This window comes from Salmo trutta, chromosome 4, assembly GCF_901001165.1.
Source record: "Salmo trutta chromosome 4, fSalTru1.1, whole genome shotgun sequence".
NCBI lineage: Eukaryota > Metazoa > Chordata > Actinopteri > Salmoniformes > Salmonidae > Salmo > Salmo trutta.
In genome coordinates, this window is record NC_042960.1 from 72,325,095 (window position 1) to 72,350,001 (window position 24,907).

The following is a 24,907-nucleotide window of genomic DNA, read 5'->3' on the forward strand; positions in this document are numbered from 1 at the left end:
TTGACCGTTGGTTATTGTTGTTACTGTTGTCCCGTTGACAATTTTTGATTCTCAGTTTTATTTATTTTTTATATTGTAAATATCCAAAGTAAGCTTTGGCAATATGTACATTGTTACGTCATGCCAATAAAGCGAATTGAATTGAATTGAATTGAGAGAGAGAAGAGAGAGAGAGTAGACAGGAAAGAGAGACGAGAGAGAGAGAGAGAGAAGACAGAGAGACGACAGAGATAGAGAGACAGAGAGAGAGAGAGAGACCAGAGATAGAGAGAGAGAGAGATAGAGAGAGAGAGAGAGCAGAAGAGAGAGAGATACAGACGAGAGAGAGAGAGACAGCGAGATAGACAAACATAGATAGACAGAGAGCAGAGAGAGAGAGACAGAGACAGAGAGACAGAGAGACAGAGAGAGAGAGACACAGAGAGAGACAGAGAGACAGAGAGAGACAGAGAGAGAAGACAGAACAGAGAGACAGAGAGAGATAGAGACAGAGAGAGACAGAGTAGAGACAGAGAGAGAGAGACGATAGAGAGAGACAACAAGAGAGACATAGAGCGAGAGAGAGAGAGACAGACAGAGCGACATAGAGACAATAGAGAGATAGACAGAAGAGATACAGATAGACAGAGAGAGACAGAGAGATAGAGAGAGCAGAGAGAGAGAGAGAGAGGAGAGAGAGAGAGAGGAGAGAGAGCGGAGAGAGTTGAGAGAGAGAGAAAGAAAGAGAGAGAGAGAGAGAGAGAGAGAGACAGAGACAGAGACAGAGAGAGAGAGATGACCCCAGGACAGTGAAATCTCCTTTGTCATCATCATGTTATCCTTGTATATTCGATGGTCACCAATCACCATCACATTGGCCTGTATGAGTAGTCAGAACCACTATGTCATCATCACAAATCGCCGGGAGGAGCAGTGTTGTCGGTATGACTAAGCAGCTGTAACAGTCAGCAGATGATGCTGCTAGCCCTGCAGGTATTCAGCTACTGAGAGCAGGGAGCTGGGAGAGGGGACTACAGAGGGACATGGGGAGCAGGGAGAGGGGACTACAGAGGGACATGGGGAGCTGGGAGAGGGGACTACAGAGGGACATGAGGAGCAGGGACCTGGGAGAGGGGACTACAGAGGGACATGGGGAGCTGGGAGAGGGGACTACAGAGGGACATGAGGAGCAGGGAGAGGGGACTACAGAGGGACATGGGGAACAGGGAGAGGGGACTACAGAGGGACATGGGGAGCAGGGAGAGGGGACTACAGAGGGACATGGGGAACAGGGACCTGGGAGAGGGGACTACAGAGGGACATGGGGAGCAGGGAGAGGGGACTACAGAGGGACATGGGGAACAGGGAGAGGGGACTACAGAGGGACATGGGGAACAGGGAGAGGGGACTACAGAGGGACATGGGGAACAGGGAGAGGGGACTACAGAGAGACATGGGGAACAGGGAGAGGGGACTACAGAGGGACATGGGGAACAGGGACCTGGGAGAGGGGACTACAGAGGGACATGGGGAGCAGGGAGAGGGGACTACAGAGGGACATGGGGAACAGGGAGAGGGGACTACAGAGGGACATGGGGAGCTGGGAGAGGGGACTACAGAGGGACATGGGGAGCTGGGAGAGGGGACTACAGAGGGACATGAGGAACAGGGAGAGGGGACTACAGAGGGACATGGGGAGCAGGGAGAGGGGACTACAGAGGGACATGGGGAACAGGGAGAGGGGACTACAGAGGGACATGGGGAGCAGGGAGCTGGGAGAGGGGACTACAGAGGGACATGGGGAGCAGGGAGAGGGGACTACAGAGGGACATGGGGAGCAGGGAGCAGGGAGAGGGGACTACAGAGGGACATGGGGAGCAGGGAGCTGGGAGAGGGGACTACAGAGGGACATGAGGAACAGGGAGCTGGGAGAGGGGACTACAGAGGGACATGGGGAGCAGGGAGAGGGGACTACAGAGGGACATGGGGAGCAGGGAGCAGGGAGAGGGGACTACAGAGGAACAGGGAGCTGGGAGAGGGGACTACAGAGGGACATGGGGAGCAGGGAGAGGGGAGAGGGGACTACAGAGGGACATGGGGAACAGGGAGAGGGGACTACAGAGGGACATGGGGAGCAGGGAGAGGGGACTACAGAGGGACATGAGGAACAGGGAGAGGGGACTACAGAGGGACATGGGGAGCAGGGAGAGGGGACTACAGAGGGACATGGGGAGCTGGGAGAGGGGACTACAGAGGGACATGGGGAGCTGGGAGAGGGGACTACAGAGGGACATGAGGAACAGGGAGAGGGGACTACAGAGGGACATGGGGAGCAGGGAGAGGGGACTACAGAGGGGTGGGAGGGTTCATCACGGTTTGACTGTAAGTGAAGATGAAATCCACCAGGCTGCATTAAAGACCAAATCAAGTATTCTTCCACCCTGCACTGTCTCTCTACTGATCTACAAATGCTCTACTTATTAAAGGACACAACGTCACTGCATTGATTTACTTACCAAACATGATTTACAAGTTGAGTTATGAACTTGCGGAGGTATCTAGATTATACTCGTTGTCTTAAGGGTAAAACATGACTTGCCATGATGCTTAATAACAGCAGAGAAAAGCCCCTAAATTATATATTTTTTCAACTTGAAATGTGATGATTTTTCCTAGAGTGACCCCAACATTAGAAAAAGTGAAACATCTCCTTTGTTCATATTTCCATGAAAGTTGTACACCACCAGATTGTCTTAGGGTCCTTTTTGACCGGCAGTTATAAAATCATTTACACACCACAAAAACCACATAGACACACACACACACACACACACCACACACACACACCACACACACACACACACACACCACACACACACACACACACACACACACAATGAGAAGTTGAGATTGTGTGCTTCTGATTGAACTCAAACTAAAACGTTCTTGTACATATGCAGCATCTCCCCTCCATGACCCCACACACACGACTCAAGTTCACAGAGAAAATAAACAGAATTTCAGACGAAATAAACACAATTTCAGACGAAATAAATGTTTACTAATGGGGAATGCAGTCAGAGGCTATAAAGGTGCTGCAGATGACAGTCCCCCCAGTTCTCTCTTTGCTGAAGCCATGAGTTCACGTTTCAGTGACCAACAGGTCGTAGATCCGATTTTTTTTAAAGACGTCCAGGAGGAACAAGAAAACAATGATTTACAAGAGCAGGAGATATTTGAAGAAGAAGAAGATGGGGAAGAATTACAACCCAGAGCACGATGCATCCATCTTCAGATGAAGAAGAAATGCCCCGAGCTAAAAGGAGAGACGTTTTTGTCAAAGAACAGTGCAAAATAACATGGTCCTCGTCACCATATGAGAACCAGGGCAGAATGGCAGCACAACAGGTCGTAAGGATGACCCCAGGGCCAACAAGACATGCAGTTGCCCAGGACGTCACCTCAACGTTCTACATGTTCATCACGCCAGCCGTCGGAAAAAAAATCATCCTGGAGATGACAAATGTGGAGGGTTTCTGTAAATATGGAGACAACTGGAAAAGGATGGGTGAGATTGACCTACATAGGGCTGCCAATCTTTTCATTGTATTTTATTTTACCGTTATTTAACCAGGTAAGTTTGACTGAGAACACATTCTCATTTACAGAAACAACCTGGGGAATAGTTACAGGGGAGAGGAGGGGGGATGAATGAGCCAATTGTAAACTGGGCATGATTAGGTGACCATGACAGTATGAAGGCCAGATTGGGAATTTACCCAGGACACCAGGGTTAACACCCCTACTCTTATGATAAGGACCATGGGATCTTTAGTGACCACAGAGAGTCAGGTCACCCGTTTAACGTCCCCATCTTATTGGGTGTGTATAGGTCCAGAGGCGAGGCTACATGTAGTCTCTGGGATTCAGAGAGTGGAAGGGTGATTTTCCGTGCCACGACACCACTGAAAGTCTTTCACACTTTTTGTATTTTTGTAGTTGAATTCCTCATTGTACAGAATATATCACTATGTTGCCAATAAAGTTCAAGACTGTTATTGTTCCCCTTCAATAAAATGCATTCAAAACTACTTTCTGAACATTTCTGCTACTTTCTGAGGCTATACAAGTGCTCTCTCTTGCTGAAAACAATATGTTTACACCTATGCAGTACCTTAACAACAACAATAATAATAATAATAATAATAATAATAATAAAGCTCCACTTTAGTAAAGAAAACAACTATTGACAGGTGTGTTGTAATAAAAACGAGGGGTGACCACTGATTAAATCTTTCTGCGTTGTGAAGAGGGAAAACTCAGATATTCACAAAGTTTGTGATGAATGACAGGTTGTTTCTTCATGCAAAATACATTTGGGGTTTAAAATTAATTAATTAAATGAATTAAAATTCAATTAAGCTGCTTTATTTTAAGGGGTTTAGTGAAGGCGGGCCATTTTTATTTTTTTTTACCCTTTAGGACAAGTGGGGTATACAGCACGTTAAGACCAGACAATATCCACTGCTAATCTGGAAGGGTCACCTGTGACTACAGGCTGGGGGACCAACACATTCCCCCATTTCAGATATCATTTATCTAAATGAATTAGCATTACATTACAACACCACTCGGTTTGCAAATGTTTCTCTCAGGAAAGTTAGAACAGGAAGTGTTTTTTTTTTCCTGGGTGCCACTGTCTAACAGTCAGCTGATTGCTGATTGGTGAATAGAGTTAACAGACGAATAGGAGACAGGTGTTGTCTCTCATTTAAAACTAATTTTTTTTTTTAAACTCGCTGTCTGCTGATCGGACATAGTTGTATAAACTCGGTACTATGATAGCTGCACCCTGTCGGGAAATGTTTCGCTTAGGAAGTGTTTTTTCCCGTTGGTCTTACAGGGTGTGATAACACTCAGCAAAAAAAATATATAAACCTGACAGAAATACAGACAGACAGAAAGACAGACAGGCGGTGTCTCTGTCATTAATGAGCTGTCACTGTCTAAATATGAATCAGGCGTAATTCATGAATTAACAGGATGGTCCAGCTACCCACAGACCTCCATACAACCACAATCATTTCCTGCATTCTCTATAAATATTACACCGCAAAAATACAGAGCAGAAATATGAGCTCATTGCCATAACAAAGCTGGGTTTATTCCAGAAATATGAACTCATTGCCATAACAAACTGGGTTTATTCGAGAAATATGAACTCACTGCCATAACAAAGCTGGGTTTATTCCAGAAATATGAACTCATTGCCATAACAAAACTGGGTTTATTCGAGAAATATGAACTCACTGCCATAACAAAGCTGGGTTTATTCCAGAAATATGAACTCATTGCCATAACAAATCTGGGTTTATTCCAGAAATATGAACTCATTGCCATAACAAATCTGGGTTTATTCCAGAAATATGAACTCATTGCCATGACAAATCTGGGTTTATTCCAGAAATATGAACTCATTGCCATAACAAAGCTGGGTTTATTCGAGAAATATGAACTCATTGCCATAACAAATCTGGGTTTATTCCAGAAATATGAACTCATTGCCATAACAAAGCTGGGTTTATTCCAGAAATATGAACTCATTTGCCATAACAAATCTGGGTTTATTCCAGGAAATATGAACTCATTGCCATAACAAATCTGGGTTATTCCAGAAATATGAACTCATTGCCATAACAAATCTGGGTTTATTCCAGAAATATGATCTCATTGCCATAACAAATCTGGGGTTATTCCAGAAATATGAACTCATTGCCATAACAAAGCTGGGTTTATTCCAGAAATATGAACTCATTGCCATAACAAATCTGGGTTTATTCCAGAAATATGATCTCATTGCCATAACAAATCTGGGTTTATTCCAGAAATATGAACTCATTGCCATAACAAAGCTGGGTTTATTCCAGAAATATGAACTCATTGCCATAACAAATATGGGTTTATTCCAGAAATATGAACTCATTGCCATAACAAATCTGGGTTTATTCCAGAATATGAACTCATTGCCATAACAAATCTGGGTTTATTCCAGAAATATGAACTCATTGCCATAACAAATCTGGGTTTATTCCAGAAATATGAACTCATTGCCATAACAAATATGGGTTTATTCCAGAAATATGAACTCATTGCCATAACAAATCTGGGTTTATTCCAGAAATATGAACTCATTGCCATAACAAATCTGGGTTTATTCCAGAAATATGAACTCATTGCCATAACAAATCTGGGTTTATTCCAGAAATATGAACTCATTGCCATAACAAATCTGGGTTTATTCTTTGGTTTATTAGAATGGTATGTAGAGCAGTAGATATATTCGAGTGATATGTCTCAAGAATCCAGAAACTATAGTTAAGAAGTGGAAATCAACCAGTCCTCCGTCGTTAACACAATAGAAAGGACAAATGCTTTACTATCTAAACGTTGAAAGTTCGTGGGCGACGGAGAGAAACAAAATGATGCAGTTCGAGGACCATGTGGGGGAGAGGGATGCGGACGCTGGGGGAGGGGGAGGGGGATAGCTAGTCAGTCTGAGACAGGTCCAATAGGCTATGTCACCAGGACCACAGTCTGAGGACAGGTCCAATAGGCTATGTCACCAGGACCACAGTCTGAGACAGGTCCAATAGGCTATGTCACCAGGACCCACAGTCTGAGACAGGTCCATCAGGCTATGTCACCAGGACCACAGTCTGAGACAGGTCCATCAGGCTATGTCACCAGGACCAACAGTCTGAGACAGGTCCAATAGGCTATGTCACCAGGACCACAGTCTGAGCAGGTTCAATAGGCTATGTCACCAGGACCACAGTCCTGAGACAGGTCCAATAGGCTATGTCACCAGGACCACAGTCTGAGACAGGTTCAATAGGCTATGTCACCAGGACCACAGTCTGAGGACAGGTCCATCAGGCTATGTCACCAGGACCACAGTCTGAGACAGGTCCATCAGGCTATGTCACCAGGACCACAGTCTGAGACAGGTCCAATAGGCTATGTCACCAGGACCACAGTCTGAGACAGGTCCATCAGGCTATGTCACCAGGATCACAGTCTGAGACAGGTCCAATAGGCTATGTCACCAGGACCACAGTCTGAGACAGGTCCATCAGGCTATGTCACCAGGACCACAGTCTGAGACAGGTCCAATAGGCTATGTCACCAGGACCACAGTCTGAGACAGGTCCATCAGGCTATGTCACCAGGACCACAGTCTGAGACAGGTCCATCAGGCTATGTCACCAGGACCACAGTCTGAGACAGGTCCAATAGGCTATGTCACCAGGACCACAGTTTGAGACAGGTCCATCAGGCTATGTCACCAGGACCACAGTCTGAGACAGGTCCAATAGGCTATGTCACCAGGACCACAGTCTGAGACAGGTCCATCAGGCTATGTCACCAGGACCACAGTCTGAGACAGGTCCAATAGGCTATGTCACCAGGACCACAGTCTGAGACAGGTCCAATAGGCTATGTCACCAGGACCACAGTCTGAGACAGGTCCAATAGGCTATGTCACCAGGACCATAGTCTGAGGACAGGTCCATCAGGCTATGTCACCAGGACCACAGTCTGAGACAGGTCCATCAGGCTATGTCACCAGGACCCACAGTCTGAGACAGGTCCATCAGGCTATGTCACCAGGACCACAGCAGACAGTCAAACAATAATTTAGTCTAGCACACTGTAAAAAACAACATCACACTCATTTTGCAGCTGATTGCCTTACAATTGCGGAAATACTTTTGCTCCCCTAAAATAGAGGAACAACGTACAAAAAGTGCCGTAATTTCTAAACAGTTCACCCCTTATGGATGAAAATACCATCACATAAAGCTGACAGTCTGCACTTTAACCTCATAGTCATTGTCTAATTTCAAATCCAAAGTGCTGGAGTACAGAGCCGAAACAAAAAACAAAAGTTCCCTGTCCCAATATATTTGGAGCTCAATGTAGGTTGACCCAACATACTACAGTGACCCATGCTTCTAAAGGATAAACATACTACAGTGACCCATGCATTCTAAAGGAAAACATACTACAGTGACCCATGCCTTCTAAAGGAAAACATACTACAGTGACCCATGCTTCTAAAGGAAAACATGAATTTGTAATTTTACTCAACAAGCTTTTCAAATTCAGCTCCTTCGAGCTAATTTGTTGAGAGAAAGTTTACTCATTAGCTCAAATTCTTGTCCTTCTGAACCATCGTATTGATATAATATAATAACCATCGTATTGATATAATAACCATCGTAGTGATATAATATAATAACCATCGTATTGATATAATAACCATCATATTGATATAATAACCATCGTATTGATATAATAACCATCGTATTGATATAATAACCATCGTATTGATATAATATAATAACCATCGTATTGATATAATATCCATCGTATTGATATAATAACCATCGTATTGATATAATAACCATCGTATTGATATAATATAATAACCATCGTATTGATATAATAACCATCGTATTGATATAATATAATAACCATCGTATTGATATATAATAACCATCGTATTGATATAATAACCATCGTATTGATATAATAACCATCGTATTGATATAAAACCATCGTATTGATATAACCATCGTATTGATATAAATAATACCCATATTGATATAATAACCATCGTATTGATAAATATAATAACCATCGTATGATATAATAACCATCGTATTGATATAATAACCATCGTATTGATATAATAACCATCGTATTGATATATAACCATCGTATTGATATAATAACCATCGTATTAATATAATAACCATCGTATTGATATAATATAATAACCATCGTATTGATATAATAACCATCGTATTGATATAATAACCATTGTATTGATATAATAACCATCGTATTGATATAATAACCATCGTATTGATATAATAACCATCGTATTGATATAATAACCATCGTATTAATATAATAATCATCGTATTGATATAATATAATAACCATCGTATTGATATAATAACCATCGTATTGATATAATAACCATCGTATTGATATAATATAATAACCATCGTATTGATATAATAACCATCGTATTGATATAATAACCATCGTATTGATATAATAACCATCGTATTGATATAATATAATAACCATCGTATTGATATAATAACCATCATATTGATATAATAACCATCGTATTGATATATAACCATCGTATTGATATAATAACCATTGTATTGATAATAACCATCGTATTGATATAACCATCGTATTGATATAATATAATAACCATCGTATTGATATAATAACCATCGTATTGATATAATATAATAACCATCGTATTGATATAATAACCATCATATTGATATAATATATAACCATCGTATTGATTTAATAACCATCGTATTGATATAACCATCGTATTGATATAATAACCATTGTATTGATATAATAACCATCGTGTTGATATAATATAATAACCATCGTATTGATATAATAACCATAGTATTGATATAATAACCATCATATTGATATGATAACCATCGTATTGATATAATAACCATCGTATTGATATAATAACCATCGTGTTGATATAATATAATAACCATCGTATTGATATAACCATCATATTGATATAATAACCATCGTATTGATATATAACCATCGTATTGATATAATAACCATCGTATTGATATATATAATAACCATCGTATTGATATATAAAACCATCGTATTGATATAATAACCATCATATTGATATAATATAATACCATCGTATTGATATAATAACCATCGTATTGATATAATAACCATCGTATTGATATAATAACCATCGTATTGATATAATAACCATCGTATTGATATAATAACCATCGTATTGATATAATATAATAACCATCGTATTGATATAATAACCATCGTATTGATATAATATAATAACCATCGTATTGATATAATAACCATCGTATTGATATAATAACCATCGTATTGATATAATAACCATCGTATTGATATAATAACCATCGTATTGATATAATACCATCGTATGATATATAACCATCGTATTGATATAATATAATAACCATCGTATTGATATAATATCTAACCATCGTATTGATATAACCATCGTATTGATATAATAACCATCGTATTAATATAATAATCATCATATTGATAATAATATATCCCTGTATCGTATTGAAAATAACCATCGTATTGATATAATAACCATCGTATTGATATAATATAATAACCATCGTATTGATATAATAACCATCGTATGATATAATAACCATTGTATTGATATAATAACCATCGTATTGATATAATAACCATCGTATTGATATAATAACCATCGTATTGATATAATAACCATCGTATTAATATAATAATCATCGTATTGATATAATATAATAACCATCGTATTGATATAATAACCATCGTATTGATATAATAACCATCGTATTGATATAATATAATAACCATCGTATTGATATAATAACCATCGTATTGATATAATAACCATCGTATTGATATAATAACCATCGTATTGATATAATATAATAACCATCGTATTGATATAATAACCATCATATTGATATAATAACCATCGTATTGATATAATAACCATCGTATTGATATAATAACCATCGTATTGATATAATAACCATCGTATTGATATAATATAATAACCATCGTATTGATATAATATAATAACCATCGTATTGATATAATAACCATCGTATTGATATAATAACCATCGTATTGATATAATAACCATCGTATTAATATAATAATCATCGTATTGATATAATATAATAACCATCGTATTGATATAATAACCATCGTATTGATATAATAACCATCGTATTGATATAATATAATAACCATCGTATTGATATAATAACCATCGTATTGATATAATAACCATTGTATTGATATAATAACCATCGTATTGATATAATAACCATCGTATTGATATAATAACCATCGTATTGATATAATAACCATCGTATTAATATAATAATCATCGTATTGATATAATATAATAACCATCGTATTGATATAATAACCATCGTATTGATATAATAACCATCGTATTGATATAATATAATAACCATCGTATTGATATAATAACCATCGTATTGATATAATAACCATCGTATTGATATAATAACCATCGTATTGATATAATATAATAACCATCGTATTGATATAATAACCATCATATTGATATAATAACCATCGTATTGATATAATAACCATCGTATTGATATAATAACCATTGTATTGATATAATAACCATCGTATTGATATAATAACCATCGTATTGATATAATATAATAACCATCGTATTGATATAATAACCATCGTATTGATATAATATAATAACCATCGTATTGATATAATAACCATCATATTGATATAATATAATAACCATCGTATTGATTTAATAACCATCGTATTGATATAATAACCAGTATTGATATAATAACCATTGTATGATATAATAACCATCGTGTTGATATAATATAATAACCATCGTATTGATATAATAACCATAGTATTGATATAATAACCATCATATTGATATGATAACCATCGTATTGATATAATAACCATCGTATTGATATAATAACCATCGTGTTGATATAATATAATAACCATCGTATTGATATAATAACCATCATATTGATATAATAACCATCGTATTGATATAATAACCATCGTATTGATATAATAACCATCGTATTGATATAATAACCATCGTATTGATATAATATAATAACCATCGTATTGATATAATATAATAACCATCGTATTGATATAATAACCATCGTATTGATATAATATAATAACCATCGTATTGATATAATAACCATCATATTGATATAATAACCATCGTATTGATATAATAACCATCGTATTGATATAATAACCATCGTATTGATATAATAACCATCGTATTGATATAATAACCATCGTATTGATATAATATAATAACCATCGTATTGATATAATATAATAACCATCGTATTGATATAATAACCATCGTATTGATATAATAACCATCGTATTGATATAATAACCATCGTATTGATATAATAACCATCGTATTGATATAATAACCATCATATTGATATAATAACCATCGTATTGATATAATAACCATCGTATTGATATAATAACCATCATATTGATAATAACCATTGTATTGATATAATAACCATCGTATTTATATAACCATCGTATTGATAATAACCATCGTATTAATATAATAACCATCGTATTGATATAATATAATAACCATCGTATTGATAATAACCATCGTATTGATAAATAACCATCGTATTAATATAATAATCATCGTATTGATATAATATAATAACCATCGTATTGATATAATAACCATCGTATTGATATAATAACCATCGTATTGATAAATAACCATCGTATTGATATAATAACCATCATATTGATAATAACCATCGTATTGATATAATATAATAACCATCGTATTGATATAATAACCATCGTATTGATATAATAACCATCGTATTGATATAATAACCATTGTATTGATATAATAACCATCGTGTTGATATAATATAATAACCATCGTATTGATATAATAACCATCGTATTGATATAATAACCATCGTATTGATATAATAACCATCGTATTGATATAATAACCATCGTATTGATATAATAACCATCGTATTGATATAATATAATAACCATCGTATTGATATAATAACCATCGTATTGATATAATAACCATCATATTGATATAATAACCATCATATTGATATAATATAATAAACATCATATTGATATAATAACCATCATATTGATATAATAACCATCGTATTGATATAATAACCATCGTATTGATATAATAACCATCGTATTGATATAATAACCATCATATTGATATAATATAATAACCATCATATTGATATAATAACCATCGTATTGATATAATAACCATCATATTGATATAATATAATAACCATCATATTGATAATAAATAACCATCATATTGATATAATAACCATCGTATTGATATAATAACCATCGTATTGATATAATAACCATATATTGACATAATATAATAACCATCGTATTGATATAATAACCATCGTATTGATATAATATAATAACCATCGTATTGATATAATAACCATCGTATTGATATAATAACCATCGTATTGATATAATAACCATCGTATTGATATAATAACCATCGTATTGATATAATATGATAACCATCGTATTGATATAATAACCATCGTATTGATATAATAACCATCGTATTGATATAATAACCATCGTATTGATATAATAACCATCGTGTTGATATAATATAATAACCATCGTTGATATAATAACCATCGTATTGATATAATAACCATCGTATTGATATAATATAATAACCATCATATTGATATAATATAATAAACATCATATTGATATAATAACCATCATATTGATATAATAAGTGATTATAATAACCATCGTATTGATATAATAACCATCGTATTGATATAATAACCATCGTATTGAATATAAAAACCATCATATTGATATAATATAATAACCATCATATTGATATATAACCATCGTATTGATATAATAACCATCATATTGATAATATAATAACCATCATATTGATAATATAATAATAATCATATTGATATAATAACCATCGTATTGATATAATAACCATCGTATTGATAATAACCATCATATTGACATAATTAATAACCAGTATTGATATAATAACCATCGTATTGATATAATATAATAACCATCGTATTGATATAATAACCATCGTATTGATATAATAACCATCGTATTGATATAATAACCATCGTATTGATATAATAACCATCGTATTGATATAATATGATAACCATCGTATTGATATAACCATCGTATTGATATAATAACCATCGTATTGATATAATATCCATCGTATTGATATAATAACCATCGTATTGATATAATATAATAACCATCGTATGATATAATAACCATCATATTGATATAATAACCATCGTATTGATATAATAACCATCGTATTGATATAATAACCATCGTATTGATATAATATAATAACCATCGTATTGATATAATAACCATCGTATTGATATAATAACCATCGTATTGATATAATAACCATCGTATTGATATAATAACCATCGTATTGATATAATAACCATCGTATTGATAATATAATAACCATCGTATTGATATATATAATAACCATCGTATTGATATAATAACCATCGTATTGATATAATAACCATCGAATTGATATAATAACCATCGTATTGATATAATAACCATCGTATTGATATAATAACCATCGTATTGATATAATAACCATCGTATTGATATAATATAATAACCATCATATTGATATAATAACCATCGTATTGATATAATAACCATCGTATTGATATAATAACCATCATATTGATATAATAACCATTGTATTGATATAATAACCATCGTATTGATATAATAACCATCGTATTGATATAATAACCATCGTATTAATATAATAACCATCGTATTGATATAATAACCATCAATTTGATATAATAACCATCGTATTGATATAATATAATAACCATCGTATTGATATAATAACCATCGTATTGATATAATAACCATCGTATTAATATAATAACCATCGTATTGATATAATAATAACCATCGTATTGATATAATAACCATCGTATTGATATAATAACCATCTTATTGATATAATAACCATCATATTGATATAATAACCATCGTATTGATATAATATAATAACCATTGTATTGATATAATAACCATCGTATTGATATAATAACCATCGTATTGATATAATAACCATCGTATTGATATAAACCATTGTATTGATATATAACCAGTGTTGATATAATATAACCATCGTATTGATATAAAACCATCGTATTGATATAATAACCATCGTATGTATAATAACCATCGTATTGATAATAACCATTGTATTGATATAATAACCATCGTGTTGATATAATATAATAACCATCGTATTGATATAATAACCATCGTATTGATATAATAACCATCGTATTGATATAATATAACCATCATATTGATATAATATAAAACCATCATATTGATATAATAACCATCGTATTGATATAATAACCATCGTATTGATATAATAACCATCGTATTGATATAATAACCATCGTATTGATATAATATAATAACCATCATATTGATATAATATAATAACCATCATATTGATATAATAACCATCGTATTGATATAATAACCATCGTATTGATATATTAACCATCGTATTGATATAATAACCATCATATTGATATAATATAATAACCATCGTATTGATATAATATAATAACCATCATATTGATATAATAACCATCATATTGATATAATAACCATCGTATTGATATAATAACCATCGTATTGATAATAACCATCATATTGACATAATATAACCATCGTATTGATATAATAACCATCGTATTGAATAATATAATAACCATCGTATTGATATAATAACCATCGTATTGATATAATAACCATCGTATTGATATAAACCATATATGATATAATAACCATCGTATTGATATATGATAACCATCGTATTGATAATAACCATCGTATTGATATAATAACCATCGTATTGATATAATAACCATCGTATATATAATATATAACCATCGTATTGATATAATAACCATCGTATTGATATAAACCATCGTATTGATATAATAACCATCGTATTGATATAATAACCATCGTATTGATATAATAACCATCGTATTGATATATATATAACCATCGTATTGATATAATATAATAACCATCGTATTGATATAATATAATAACCATCGTATTGATATAATAACCATCATATTGATAATATAATAACCATCGTATTAATATACCATCGTATTGATAATAACCATCGTATGATATAATAACCATCGTATTGATATAATAACCATCGTATTGATATAATAACCATCGTATTGATATAATAACCATCATATTGATATAATAACCATCGTATTGATATAATAACCATCATATTGATATAATATAATAACCATCGTATTGATATAATATAATAACCATCGTATTGATATAATAACCATCGTATTGATATAATAACCATTGTATTGATAATATAATAACCATCATATTGATATAATAACCATCGTATTGATATAATAACCATCGTATTGATATAATATAATAACCATCATATTGATATAATAACCATCATTGATATAAACCATCGTATTGATATAATAACCATCGTATTGATATAATAACCATCGTATTGATATAATAACCATCGTATTGAAGGAAACTGGGAGTCAGGAGAAGATATGGTGATTCTTCCACTACGACTCGGGAAACTACACCGTTTATTAGGCTACAGATGAAATAAGTTATGATGAACTTCACAGGATGGTGAAAGGGCCTGGTGATGAGCTTGATGCTGCTTCCCAATAAATATTGAGGGTTTTGTCACCATGGTATCTCTACATCACCATGGTATCTCTACATCACCATGGTATCTCTACATCACCATGGTATCACCATGGTATCTCTACATCACCATGGTATCTCTACATCACCATGGTATCTCTACATCACCATGGTATCTCTACATCACCATGGTATCACCATGGTATCTCTACATCACCATGGTATCTCTACATCACCATGTTATCACCATGTTATCTCTACATCACCATGGTATCACCATGGTATCTCTACATCACCATGGTATCTCTACATCACCATGTTATCTCTACATCACCATGTTATCTCTACATCACCATGGTATCACCATGTTATCTCTACATCACCATGGTATCACCATGTTATCTCTACATCACCATGGTATCTCTACATCACCATGGTATCTCTACATCACCATGGTATCTCTACATCACCATGGTATCTCTACATCACCATGGTATCACCATGTTATCTCTACATCACCATGGTATCACCATGGTATCTCTACATCACCATGGTATCTCTACATCACCATGTTATCTCTACATCACCATGGTATCCACCATGGTATCTCTACATCACCATGTTATCTCTACATCACCATTTATCTCTCATCACATGGTATCACCATGGTATCTCTACATCACCATGGTATCACAACCATGGTATCTCTACATCACCATGGTATCTCTACATCACCATGGTATCTCTACATCACCAGGTTATCTCTACATTCACCATGGTATCACCATGTGTATCCTACATCACCATGGTATCACCATGGTATCTCTACATCACCATGGTATCTCTCATCACCATGTTATCTCTACATCACCATGTTATCTCTACATCACCATGGTATCACCATGGTATCTCTACATCACCATGTTATCTCTACATCACCATGTTATCTCTACATCACCATGGTATCACCATGGTATCTCTACATCACCATGGTATCTCTACATCACCATGTTATCTCTACCTCACCATGGTATCTCTACATCACCATGTTTATCTCTACATCACCATGTTATCTCTACATCACCATGGTATCACCATGGTATCTCTACATCACCATGTTATCTCTACACTCAACATGGTATCACCATGGTATCTCTACATCACCATGGTATCTCTACATCACCATGGTATCTCTACATCACCCATGTTATCTCTACATCACCATGGTATCTCTGCATCAACATGTTATCTCTACATCACCATGGTATCTCTACATCACCATGGTTATCACCATGTTATCTCTACATCACCATGGTATCTCTACATCACCATGGTATCTCTACATCACCATGTTATCTCTACATCACCATGGTATCTCTACATCACCATGGTATCTCTACATCACCATGTTATCTCTACATCACCATGGTATCTCTACATCACCATGGTATATCTACATCACCATGGTATCTCTACATCACCATGGTATCTCTACATCACCATGGTATCTCTACATCACCATGTTATCTCTACATCACCATGGTATCACCATGTTATCTCTACATCACCATGTTATCTCTACATCACCATGGTATCACCATGTTATCTCTACATCACCATGGTATCTCTACATCACCATGGTATCTCTACATCACCATGGTATCTCTACATCACCATGGTATCACCATGGTATCTCTACATCACCATGTTATCTCTACATCACCATGGTATCTCTACATCACCATGTTATCTCTACATCACCATGGTATCACCATGTTATCTCTACATCACCATGGTATTAGAGAGAAATAAATAATCCACTTACCAGTGTATGCCCATTTAGCACCTGAAACAGAAACAGAAAAATGAACATAATTATAACATTTATGCCATCGTCGTTATATGATGAGATATCCGTCTGATCTGATGTAACGGCCAAAATAATGGAAACACCTGAGTAACTGATGGTTCTGGTGGCTCTGTTATGGTGTGGGGTGCATTTTCCTGACCTGGTTTAGGTCTACTCCACCTCTTAGAGGGCAAGGTAAACAGCCATTCTGAGGGATCAACTCCTGTGGTGAATCATTTATATCCTGATGGCAGTGGCCTCATCCAGGATGACAAGGCCCCCCTCATCCACAGGGCATGACTGGTCACTGAATGCTTCGATCAGCATGAAAACTAAACTCAGCAAAACAATAAATAAACGTCCCCTCTATGTAAACCAACCCAATTGAACGCTTATGGGAGATTCTGGAGCGACGCCTGAGAAAGCGTTTTCCACCAACATCAACAAAACACCAAATTATGGATTTTCTTGTGGAAAAATGGAGTCGCAATCCTCCAATAGAGTCAGCGTCAAGGTCATGGGTTCAAATCCAACAGATTACTATAAAAAAATGTATGAACCCACTAAACGATACTGAAGACTGAAGGATACATAAGAATACTGAAAGCTACTGAAGGCTACTGAAGGAGGCTGAAGGCTACTGAAAGCTACTGAAGGATGCTGAAGGATGCTGAAGGATGCTGAAGACCACTGAAGGATGCTGAAGGATGCTGAAAGCTCCTGAAGGCACTGAAGATTACTGAAAGATGCTGAAGGCTACTGAAGGATGCTGAAGGCCACTGAAGGATGCTGAAGGCACTGAAGGATGCCGAAGGCCACTGAAGGATGCTGAAAGTATCTGAAAGATGCTGAAGGCTACTGAAGGCTACTGAAGACTAACTGAAGGATGCTGAATGATGCTGAAGGATGCTGAAGGCTACTGAAGGCTACTGAAGGCTACTGAAGGATACTGAAGGCTACTGAAGGAGGCTGAAGGCTACTGAAGGATACTGAAGGCTACTGAAGGCTACTGAAGGAGGCTGAAGGCTACTGAAGGCTACTGAAGGATGCTGAATGATGCTGAAGGCTACTGAAGGCTACTGAAGGAGGCTGAAGGCTACTGAAGGAGGCTGAAGGCTACTGAAGGAGGCTGAAGGCTACTGAAGGAGGCTGAAGGATGCTGAAGGCTACTGAAGGAGGCTGAAGGCTACTGAAGGAGGCTGAAGGCTACTGAAGGAGGCTGAAGGATACTGAAGGCTACTGAAGGAGGCTGAAGGCTACTGAAGGAGGCTGAAGGCTACTGAAGGATGCTGAAGGAGGCTGAAGGATGCTGAAGGCTACTGAAGGCTACTGAAGGAGGCTGAAGGCTACTGAAGGAGGCTGAAGGCTACTGAAGGCTACTGAAGGAGGCTGAAGGCTACTGAAGGATGCTGAAGGCTACTGAAGGATACTGAATGATGCTGAAGGCTACTGAAGGATGCTGGAGGCTACTGAAGGATACTGAAGGAGGCTGAAGGCTACTGAAGGCTACTGTTGTTTGGATAAAAGTATCTGCCTGCTGAATTATTCCAAGACAAGCTTCTTCCCATTGCCTAAAACCTGGGTCTTCCCATTGACTAAAACCTGCTGCTCTGGTCTTCCCATTGGCTAGAACCTACTGCTCTGGTCTTCCCATTGGCTAAAACCTGCTGCTCTGGGTCGTACCGGTCAGTTTCAGTACCAAGCAGAACACTAGCCTTATTATCAGCTGAACGTACAGATCCCAAACAGAGTAACTACTGTATCATCAGCTGCACAGGATTCAACAGGATTCAACATGTTCAGAGATGAAATGATAGGAATTACACCGGCCTTCAGGCATCTCACCTACATCTCTCACCATCTGTTTCCATCACTACTGCGAATAAAAGGAGTGAAACATAACCGCTATTGATTATTCATAATTTTATCAATATCTCAATTTAAGAGAAATCATTTCTGAGTGTAACCACTCAAACTGAAGTGTATTGTGTTTTTTTTTTAGATTAAGGTAATATCTGATATCATGAAACAGTGATATATTTCTTGTGATCTTATAGGTTAACAGAGGTTAATCAGGTACATATTTTCTATTTGTTTTAAACATGAATGCATGATAACAACAACAATACTACAGCCATAGCCATGTACACTGCATATAAAGCTGCATAAAGTTCCTAATCAGAGTTGGACCAATTTAATCAAGTCTACAACATCCTAAAAACTTTGGAGTCAAGTCCAGGTTTATCATCCATGCAGTCCCGAGAACAGAGTTCCCACAGCAATCAGAAGAGACGACAGGTTATTCTTACCATGCAGTCCCGAGAACAGAGTGCCCACACCAATCAGAAGAGACGACAGGTTATTCTTACCATGCAATCCGGACAACAGAGTTCCCACAGCAATCAGAAGAGACTAGAGGTTATTCTTACCATGCAGTCCCGAGAACAGAGTTCCCACAGCAATCAGAAGAGACGACAGGTTATTCTTACCATGCAATCCGGACAACAGAGTTCCCACAGCAATCAGAAGATACGAGAGGTCCTGTTTATGGGGCTGCATCGTTGTGTCTCTACACAGGTCCACTTCAGAAGAACAGCACAGGAACAGTCTTGGAGCAGACGCATTGAGATGCACCGACTTTTATTGGAAGTCCGTCGGCTTCGTTATAGCGCCCCGCCATGACGTCAGAGCCACAGCAACATCGTCGTCGTGCCCCCCCCCCCCCTGTCCCTCCCCCCCACCTCGTCCCTCCGTCCCTCGTCACCCTGTGACAGGTCAGAATCAGCAACGACCGCAACTGTTAATTATGCACACTCAACATTTATTTGCGCAATGTGGAAAAACGTCAGCAAAAATCCGTAGACACACTAGCCATTACAGGACGTCAGAATCATAGCGCAGATGCGCTGAGATTTCTCCAACGTGCAGCGGACACGTCTACGGGTGGAATTATGGAGATGTGAGGGGCTCTCCAAGTTGTCACGAGAATTACAGCGCTTCAGAATTCCAGAAACTCCCACCACATACAGAAACAGTGGCTTGACACACAGGCTATGCACCTCTCTCAAACTATAATGCACTTCAGTATTGTATCGCAATACTAGGCGTTGAATAGCCTACCATATGCACTCAAAGTAAGATTTCATGATGGATCATTCTGTTTAAATGTATCATTTTACATTTACATTTTAGTCATTTAGCAGACGCTCTTATCCAGAGCGACTTACAGTAGTGAATGCATACATTTCATTTCATTTCATAATTTTTTTTTCTTTCTGTGCTGGCCCCCCGTGGGAATCAAACCAACAACCCTGGCGTTGCAAACACCATGCTCTACCAACTGAGCTACAGTTATCAAATGAATTATTGTACAAAAATGTATATATATATATTTTATAATAGAATATAAGAAATCTAAACGTTATTGGCAATATCGTTAGAATAGATTTGTCTGTCTTTTCCCCAATGCAATCAGATACACACATATGCTGCAACGGTGCAGCACTCCTGGAAGTTGCCTTGGTCCTCAGGGGCACAGCAGAGGTGTTGAACCTGGGAGCAGAGTGGTCTGGGATCAGAGTGGACTGGGATCAGAGTGGGATCAGAGTGGACTGGGATCAGAGTGGACTGGGATCAGAGTGGGAGCAGAGTGGTCTGGGATCAGAGTGGACTGGGATCAGAGTGGGATCAGAGTGGTCTGGGATCAGAGTGGACTGGGATCAGAGTGGGATCAGAGTGGACTGGGATCAGAGTGGACTGGGATCAGAGTGGGAGCAGAGTGGTCTGGGATCAGAGTGGTCTGGGATCAGAGTGGACTGGGATCAGAGTGGGATCAGAGTGGACTGGGATCAGAGTGGACTGGGATCAGAGTGGGAGCAGAGTGGTCTGGGATCAGAGTGGACTGGGATCAGAGTGGGATCAGAGTGGTCTGGGATCAGAGTGGACTGGGATCAGAGTGGACTGGGATCAGAGTGGTCTGGGATCAGAGTGGTCTGGGATCAGAGTGGAAAGGGATCAGAGTGGGATCAGAGTGGACTGGGATCAGAGTGGACTGGGATCAGAGTGGACTGGGATCAGAGTGGGATCAGAGTGGTCTGGGATCAGAGTGGACTGGGATCAGAGTGGACTGGGATCAGAGTGGACTGGGATCAGAGTGGTCTGGGATCAGAGTGGACTGGGATCAGAGTGGACTGGGATCAGAGTGGTCTGGGATCAGAGTGGACTGGGATCAGAGTGGGATCAGAGTGGACTGGGATCAGAGTGGACTGGGATCAGAGTGGTCTGGGATCAGAGTGGTCTGGGATCAGAGTGGACTGGGATCAGAGTGGACTGGGATCAGAGTGGACTGGTATCAGAGTGGGATCAGAGTGGTCTGTGATCAGAGTGGTCTGGGATCAGAGTGGTCTGGGATCAGAGTGGTCTGGGATCAGAGTGGACTGGGATCAGAGTGGACTGGGATCAGAGTGGTCTGGGATCAGAGTGGTCTGTGATCAGAGTGGACTGGGATCAGAGTGGACTGGGATCAGAGTGGACTGGTATCAGAGTGGGATCAGAGTGGTCTGTGATCAGAGTGGTCTGGGATCAGAGTGGTCTGGGATCAGAGTGGTCTGGGATCAGAGTGGACTGGGATCAGAGTGGACTGGGATCAGAGTGGTCTGGGATCAGAGTGGACTGGGATCAGAGTGGGATCAGAGTGGACTGGTATCAGAGTGGACTGGGATCAGAGTGGACTGGGATCAGAGTGGACTGGGATCAGAGTGGACTGGGATCAGAGTGGGAGCAGAGTGGTCTGGGATCAGAGTGGACTGGGATCAAAGTGGGATCAGAGTGGTCTGGGATCAGAGTGGACTGGGATCAGAGTGGACTGGGATCAGAGTGGTCTGGGATCAGAGTGAAAGGGATCAGAGTGGGATCAGAGTGGACTGGGATCAGAGTGGACTGGGATCAGAGTGGACTGGGGATCAGAGTGGGATCAGAGTGTCTGGGATCAGAGTGGACTGGGATCAGAGTGGACTGGGATCAGAGTGGACTGGGATCAGAGTGGTCTGGGATCAGAGTGGACTGGGATCAGAAGTGGACTGGGATCAGAGTGGGTCATGGGATCAGAGTGGACTGGGGATCAGAGTGTGGATCAGAGTGGACTTGGGATCAAGTGGACTGGGATCAGAGTGGTCTGGGATCAGAGTGTCTGGGAATCAGAGTGGACTGGGATCAGAGTGGACTGGGGATCAGAGTGGACTGGTATCAGAGTGGGATCAGAGTGGTCTGTGATTCAGAGTGGTCTGGGATCAGAGTGGTCTGGGATCAGAGTGGTCTGGATCAGAGTGGACTGGGGATCAGAGTGGACTGGATCAGAGTGGTCCTGGGATCAGAGTGGACTGGGATCAGAAGTGGTCCTGTGATCAGAGTGGACTGGGATCAGAGTGGACTGGGATCAGAGTGGACTGGTATCAGAGTGGGATCAGAGTGGTCTGTGATCAGAGTGGTCTGGGATCAGAGTGGTCTGGGATCAGAGTGGTCTGGGATCAGAGTGGACTGGATCAGAGTGGACTGGATCAGAGTGGTCTGGGATCAGAGTGGACTGGGATCAGAGTGGGATCAGAGTGGACTGGTATCAGAGTGGACTGGGATCAGAGTGGACTGGGATCAGAGTGGACCTGGGATCAGAGTGGACTGGGATAAGAGTGGACTGGGATCAGAGTGGGATCAGAGTGGTCTGGGATCACAGTGGACTGGGGATCAGAGTGGACTGGGATCAGAGTGGTCTGGGATCAGAGTGGACTGGGGATCAGAGTGGTCTGGGATCAGAGTGGACTGGGATCAGAGTGGACTGGGATCAGAGTGGGAGCAGAGTGGACTGGGATCAGAGGGGGATCAGAGTGGACTGGGATCAGAGTGGTCTGGGATCAGAGTGGACTGGGATCAGAGTGGTCTGGGATCAGAGTGGACTGGGATCAGAGTATGATCAGAGTGGTCTGGGATCAGAATGGTCTGGGATCAGAGTGGACTGGGATCAGAGTGGTCTGGGATCAGAGTGGTCTGGGATCAGAGTGGACTGGGATCAGAGTGGACTGGGATCAGAGTGGGAGCAGAGTGGACTGGGATCAGAGTGGGATCAGAGTGGTCTCGGATCAGAGTGGACTGGGATCAGAGTGGGATCAGAGTGGTCTGGCATCAGAGTGGACTGGGATCAGTGTGGACTGGGATCAGAGTGGACTGGGATCAGAGTGGGATCAGAGTGGACTGGGATCAGAGTGGTCTGGGATCAGAGTGATCTGGGATCAGAGTGGGATCAGAGTGGTCTGGGATCAGAGTGGACTGGGATCAGAGTGGACTGGGATCAGAGTGGAGTGGGATCAGAGTGGGATCAGAGTGCCTGGGATCAGAGTGGGACTGGGATCAGAGTGGGATCAGAGTGGACTGGGATCAGAGTGGACTGGGATCAGAGTGATCTGGGATCAGAGTGGGATCAGAGTTGTCTGGGATCAGAGTGGACTGGGATCAGAGTGGTCTGGGATCAGAGTGGGATCAGAGTGGACTGGGATCAGAGTGGTC

General features: G+C 38.8%; 1 protein-coding gene across 1 annotated transcript in view; it reads right to left on the reverse strand.

The window, feature by feature from the left end:
* Window positions 1–20,934, reverse strand: part of LOC115193090 (uncharacterized) — a 61,339-nt gene extending 40,405 nt beyond the window's left edge. The window contains 2 exon segments of the mRNA XM_075074279.1: window positions 18,329–18,349; window positions 20,842–20,934. Coding sequence (XP_074930380.1) covers window positions 18,329–18,349; window positions 20,842–20,911 — 91 coding nt within the window. The 5' untranslated portion in view covers window positions 20,912–20,934.
* Window positions 20,935–24,907: the final 3,973 nt, after the last annotated feature.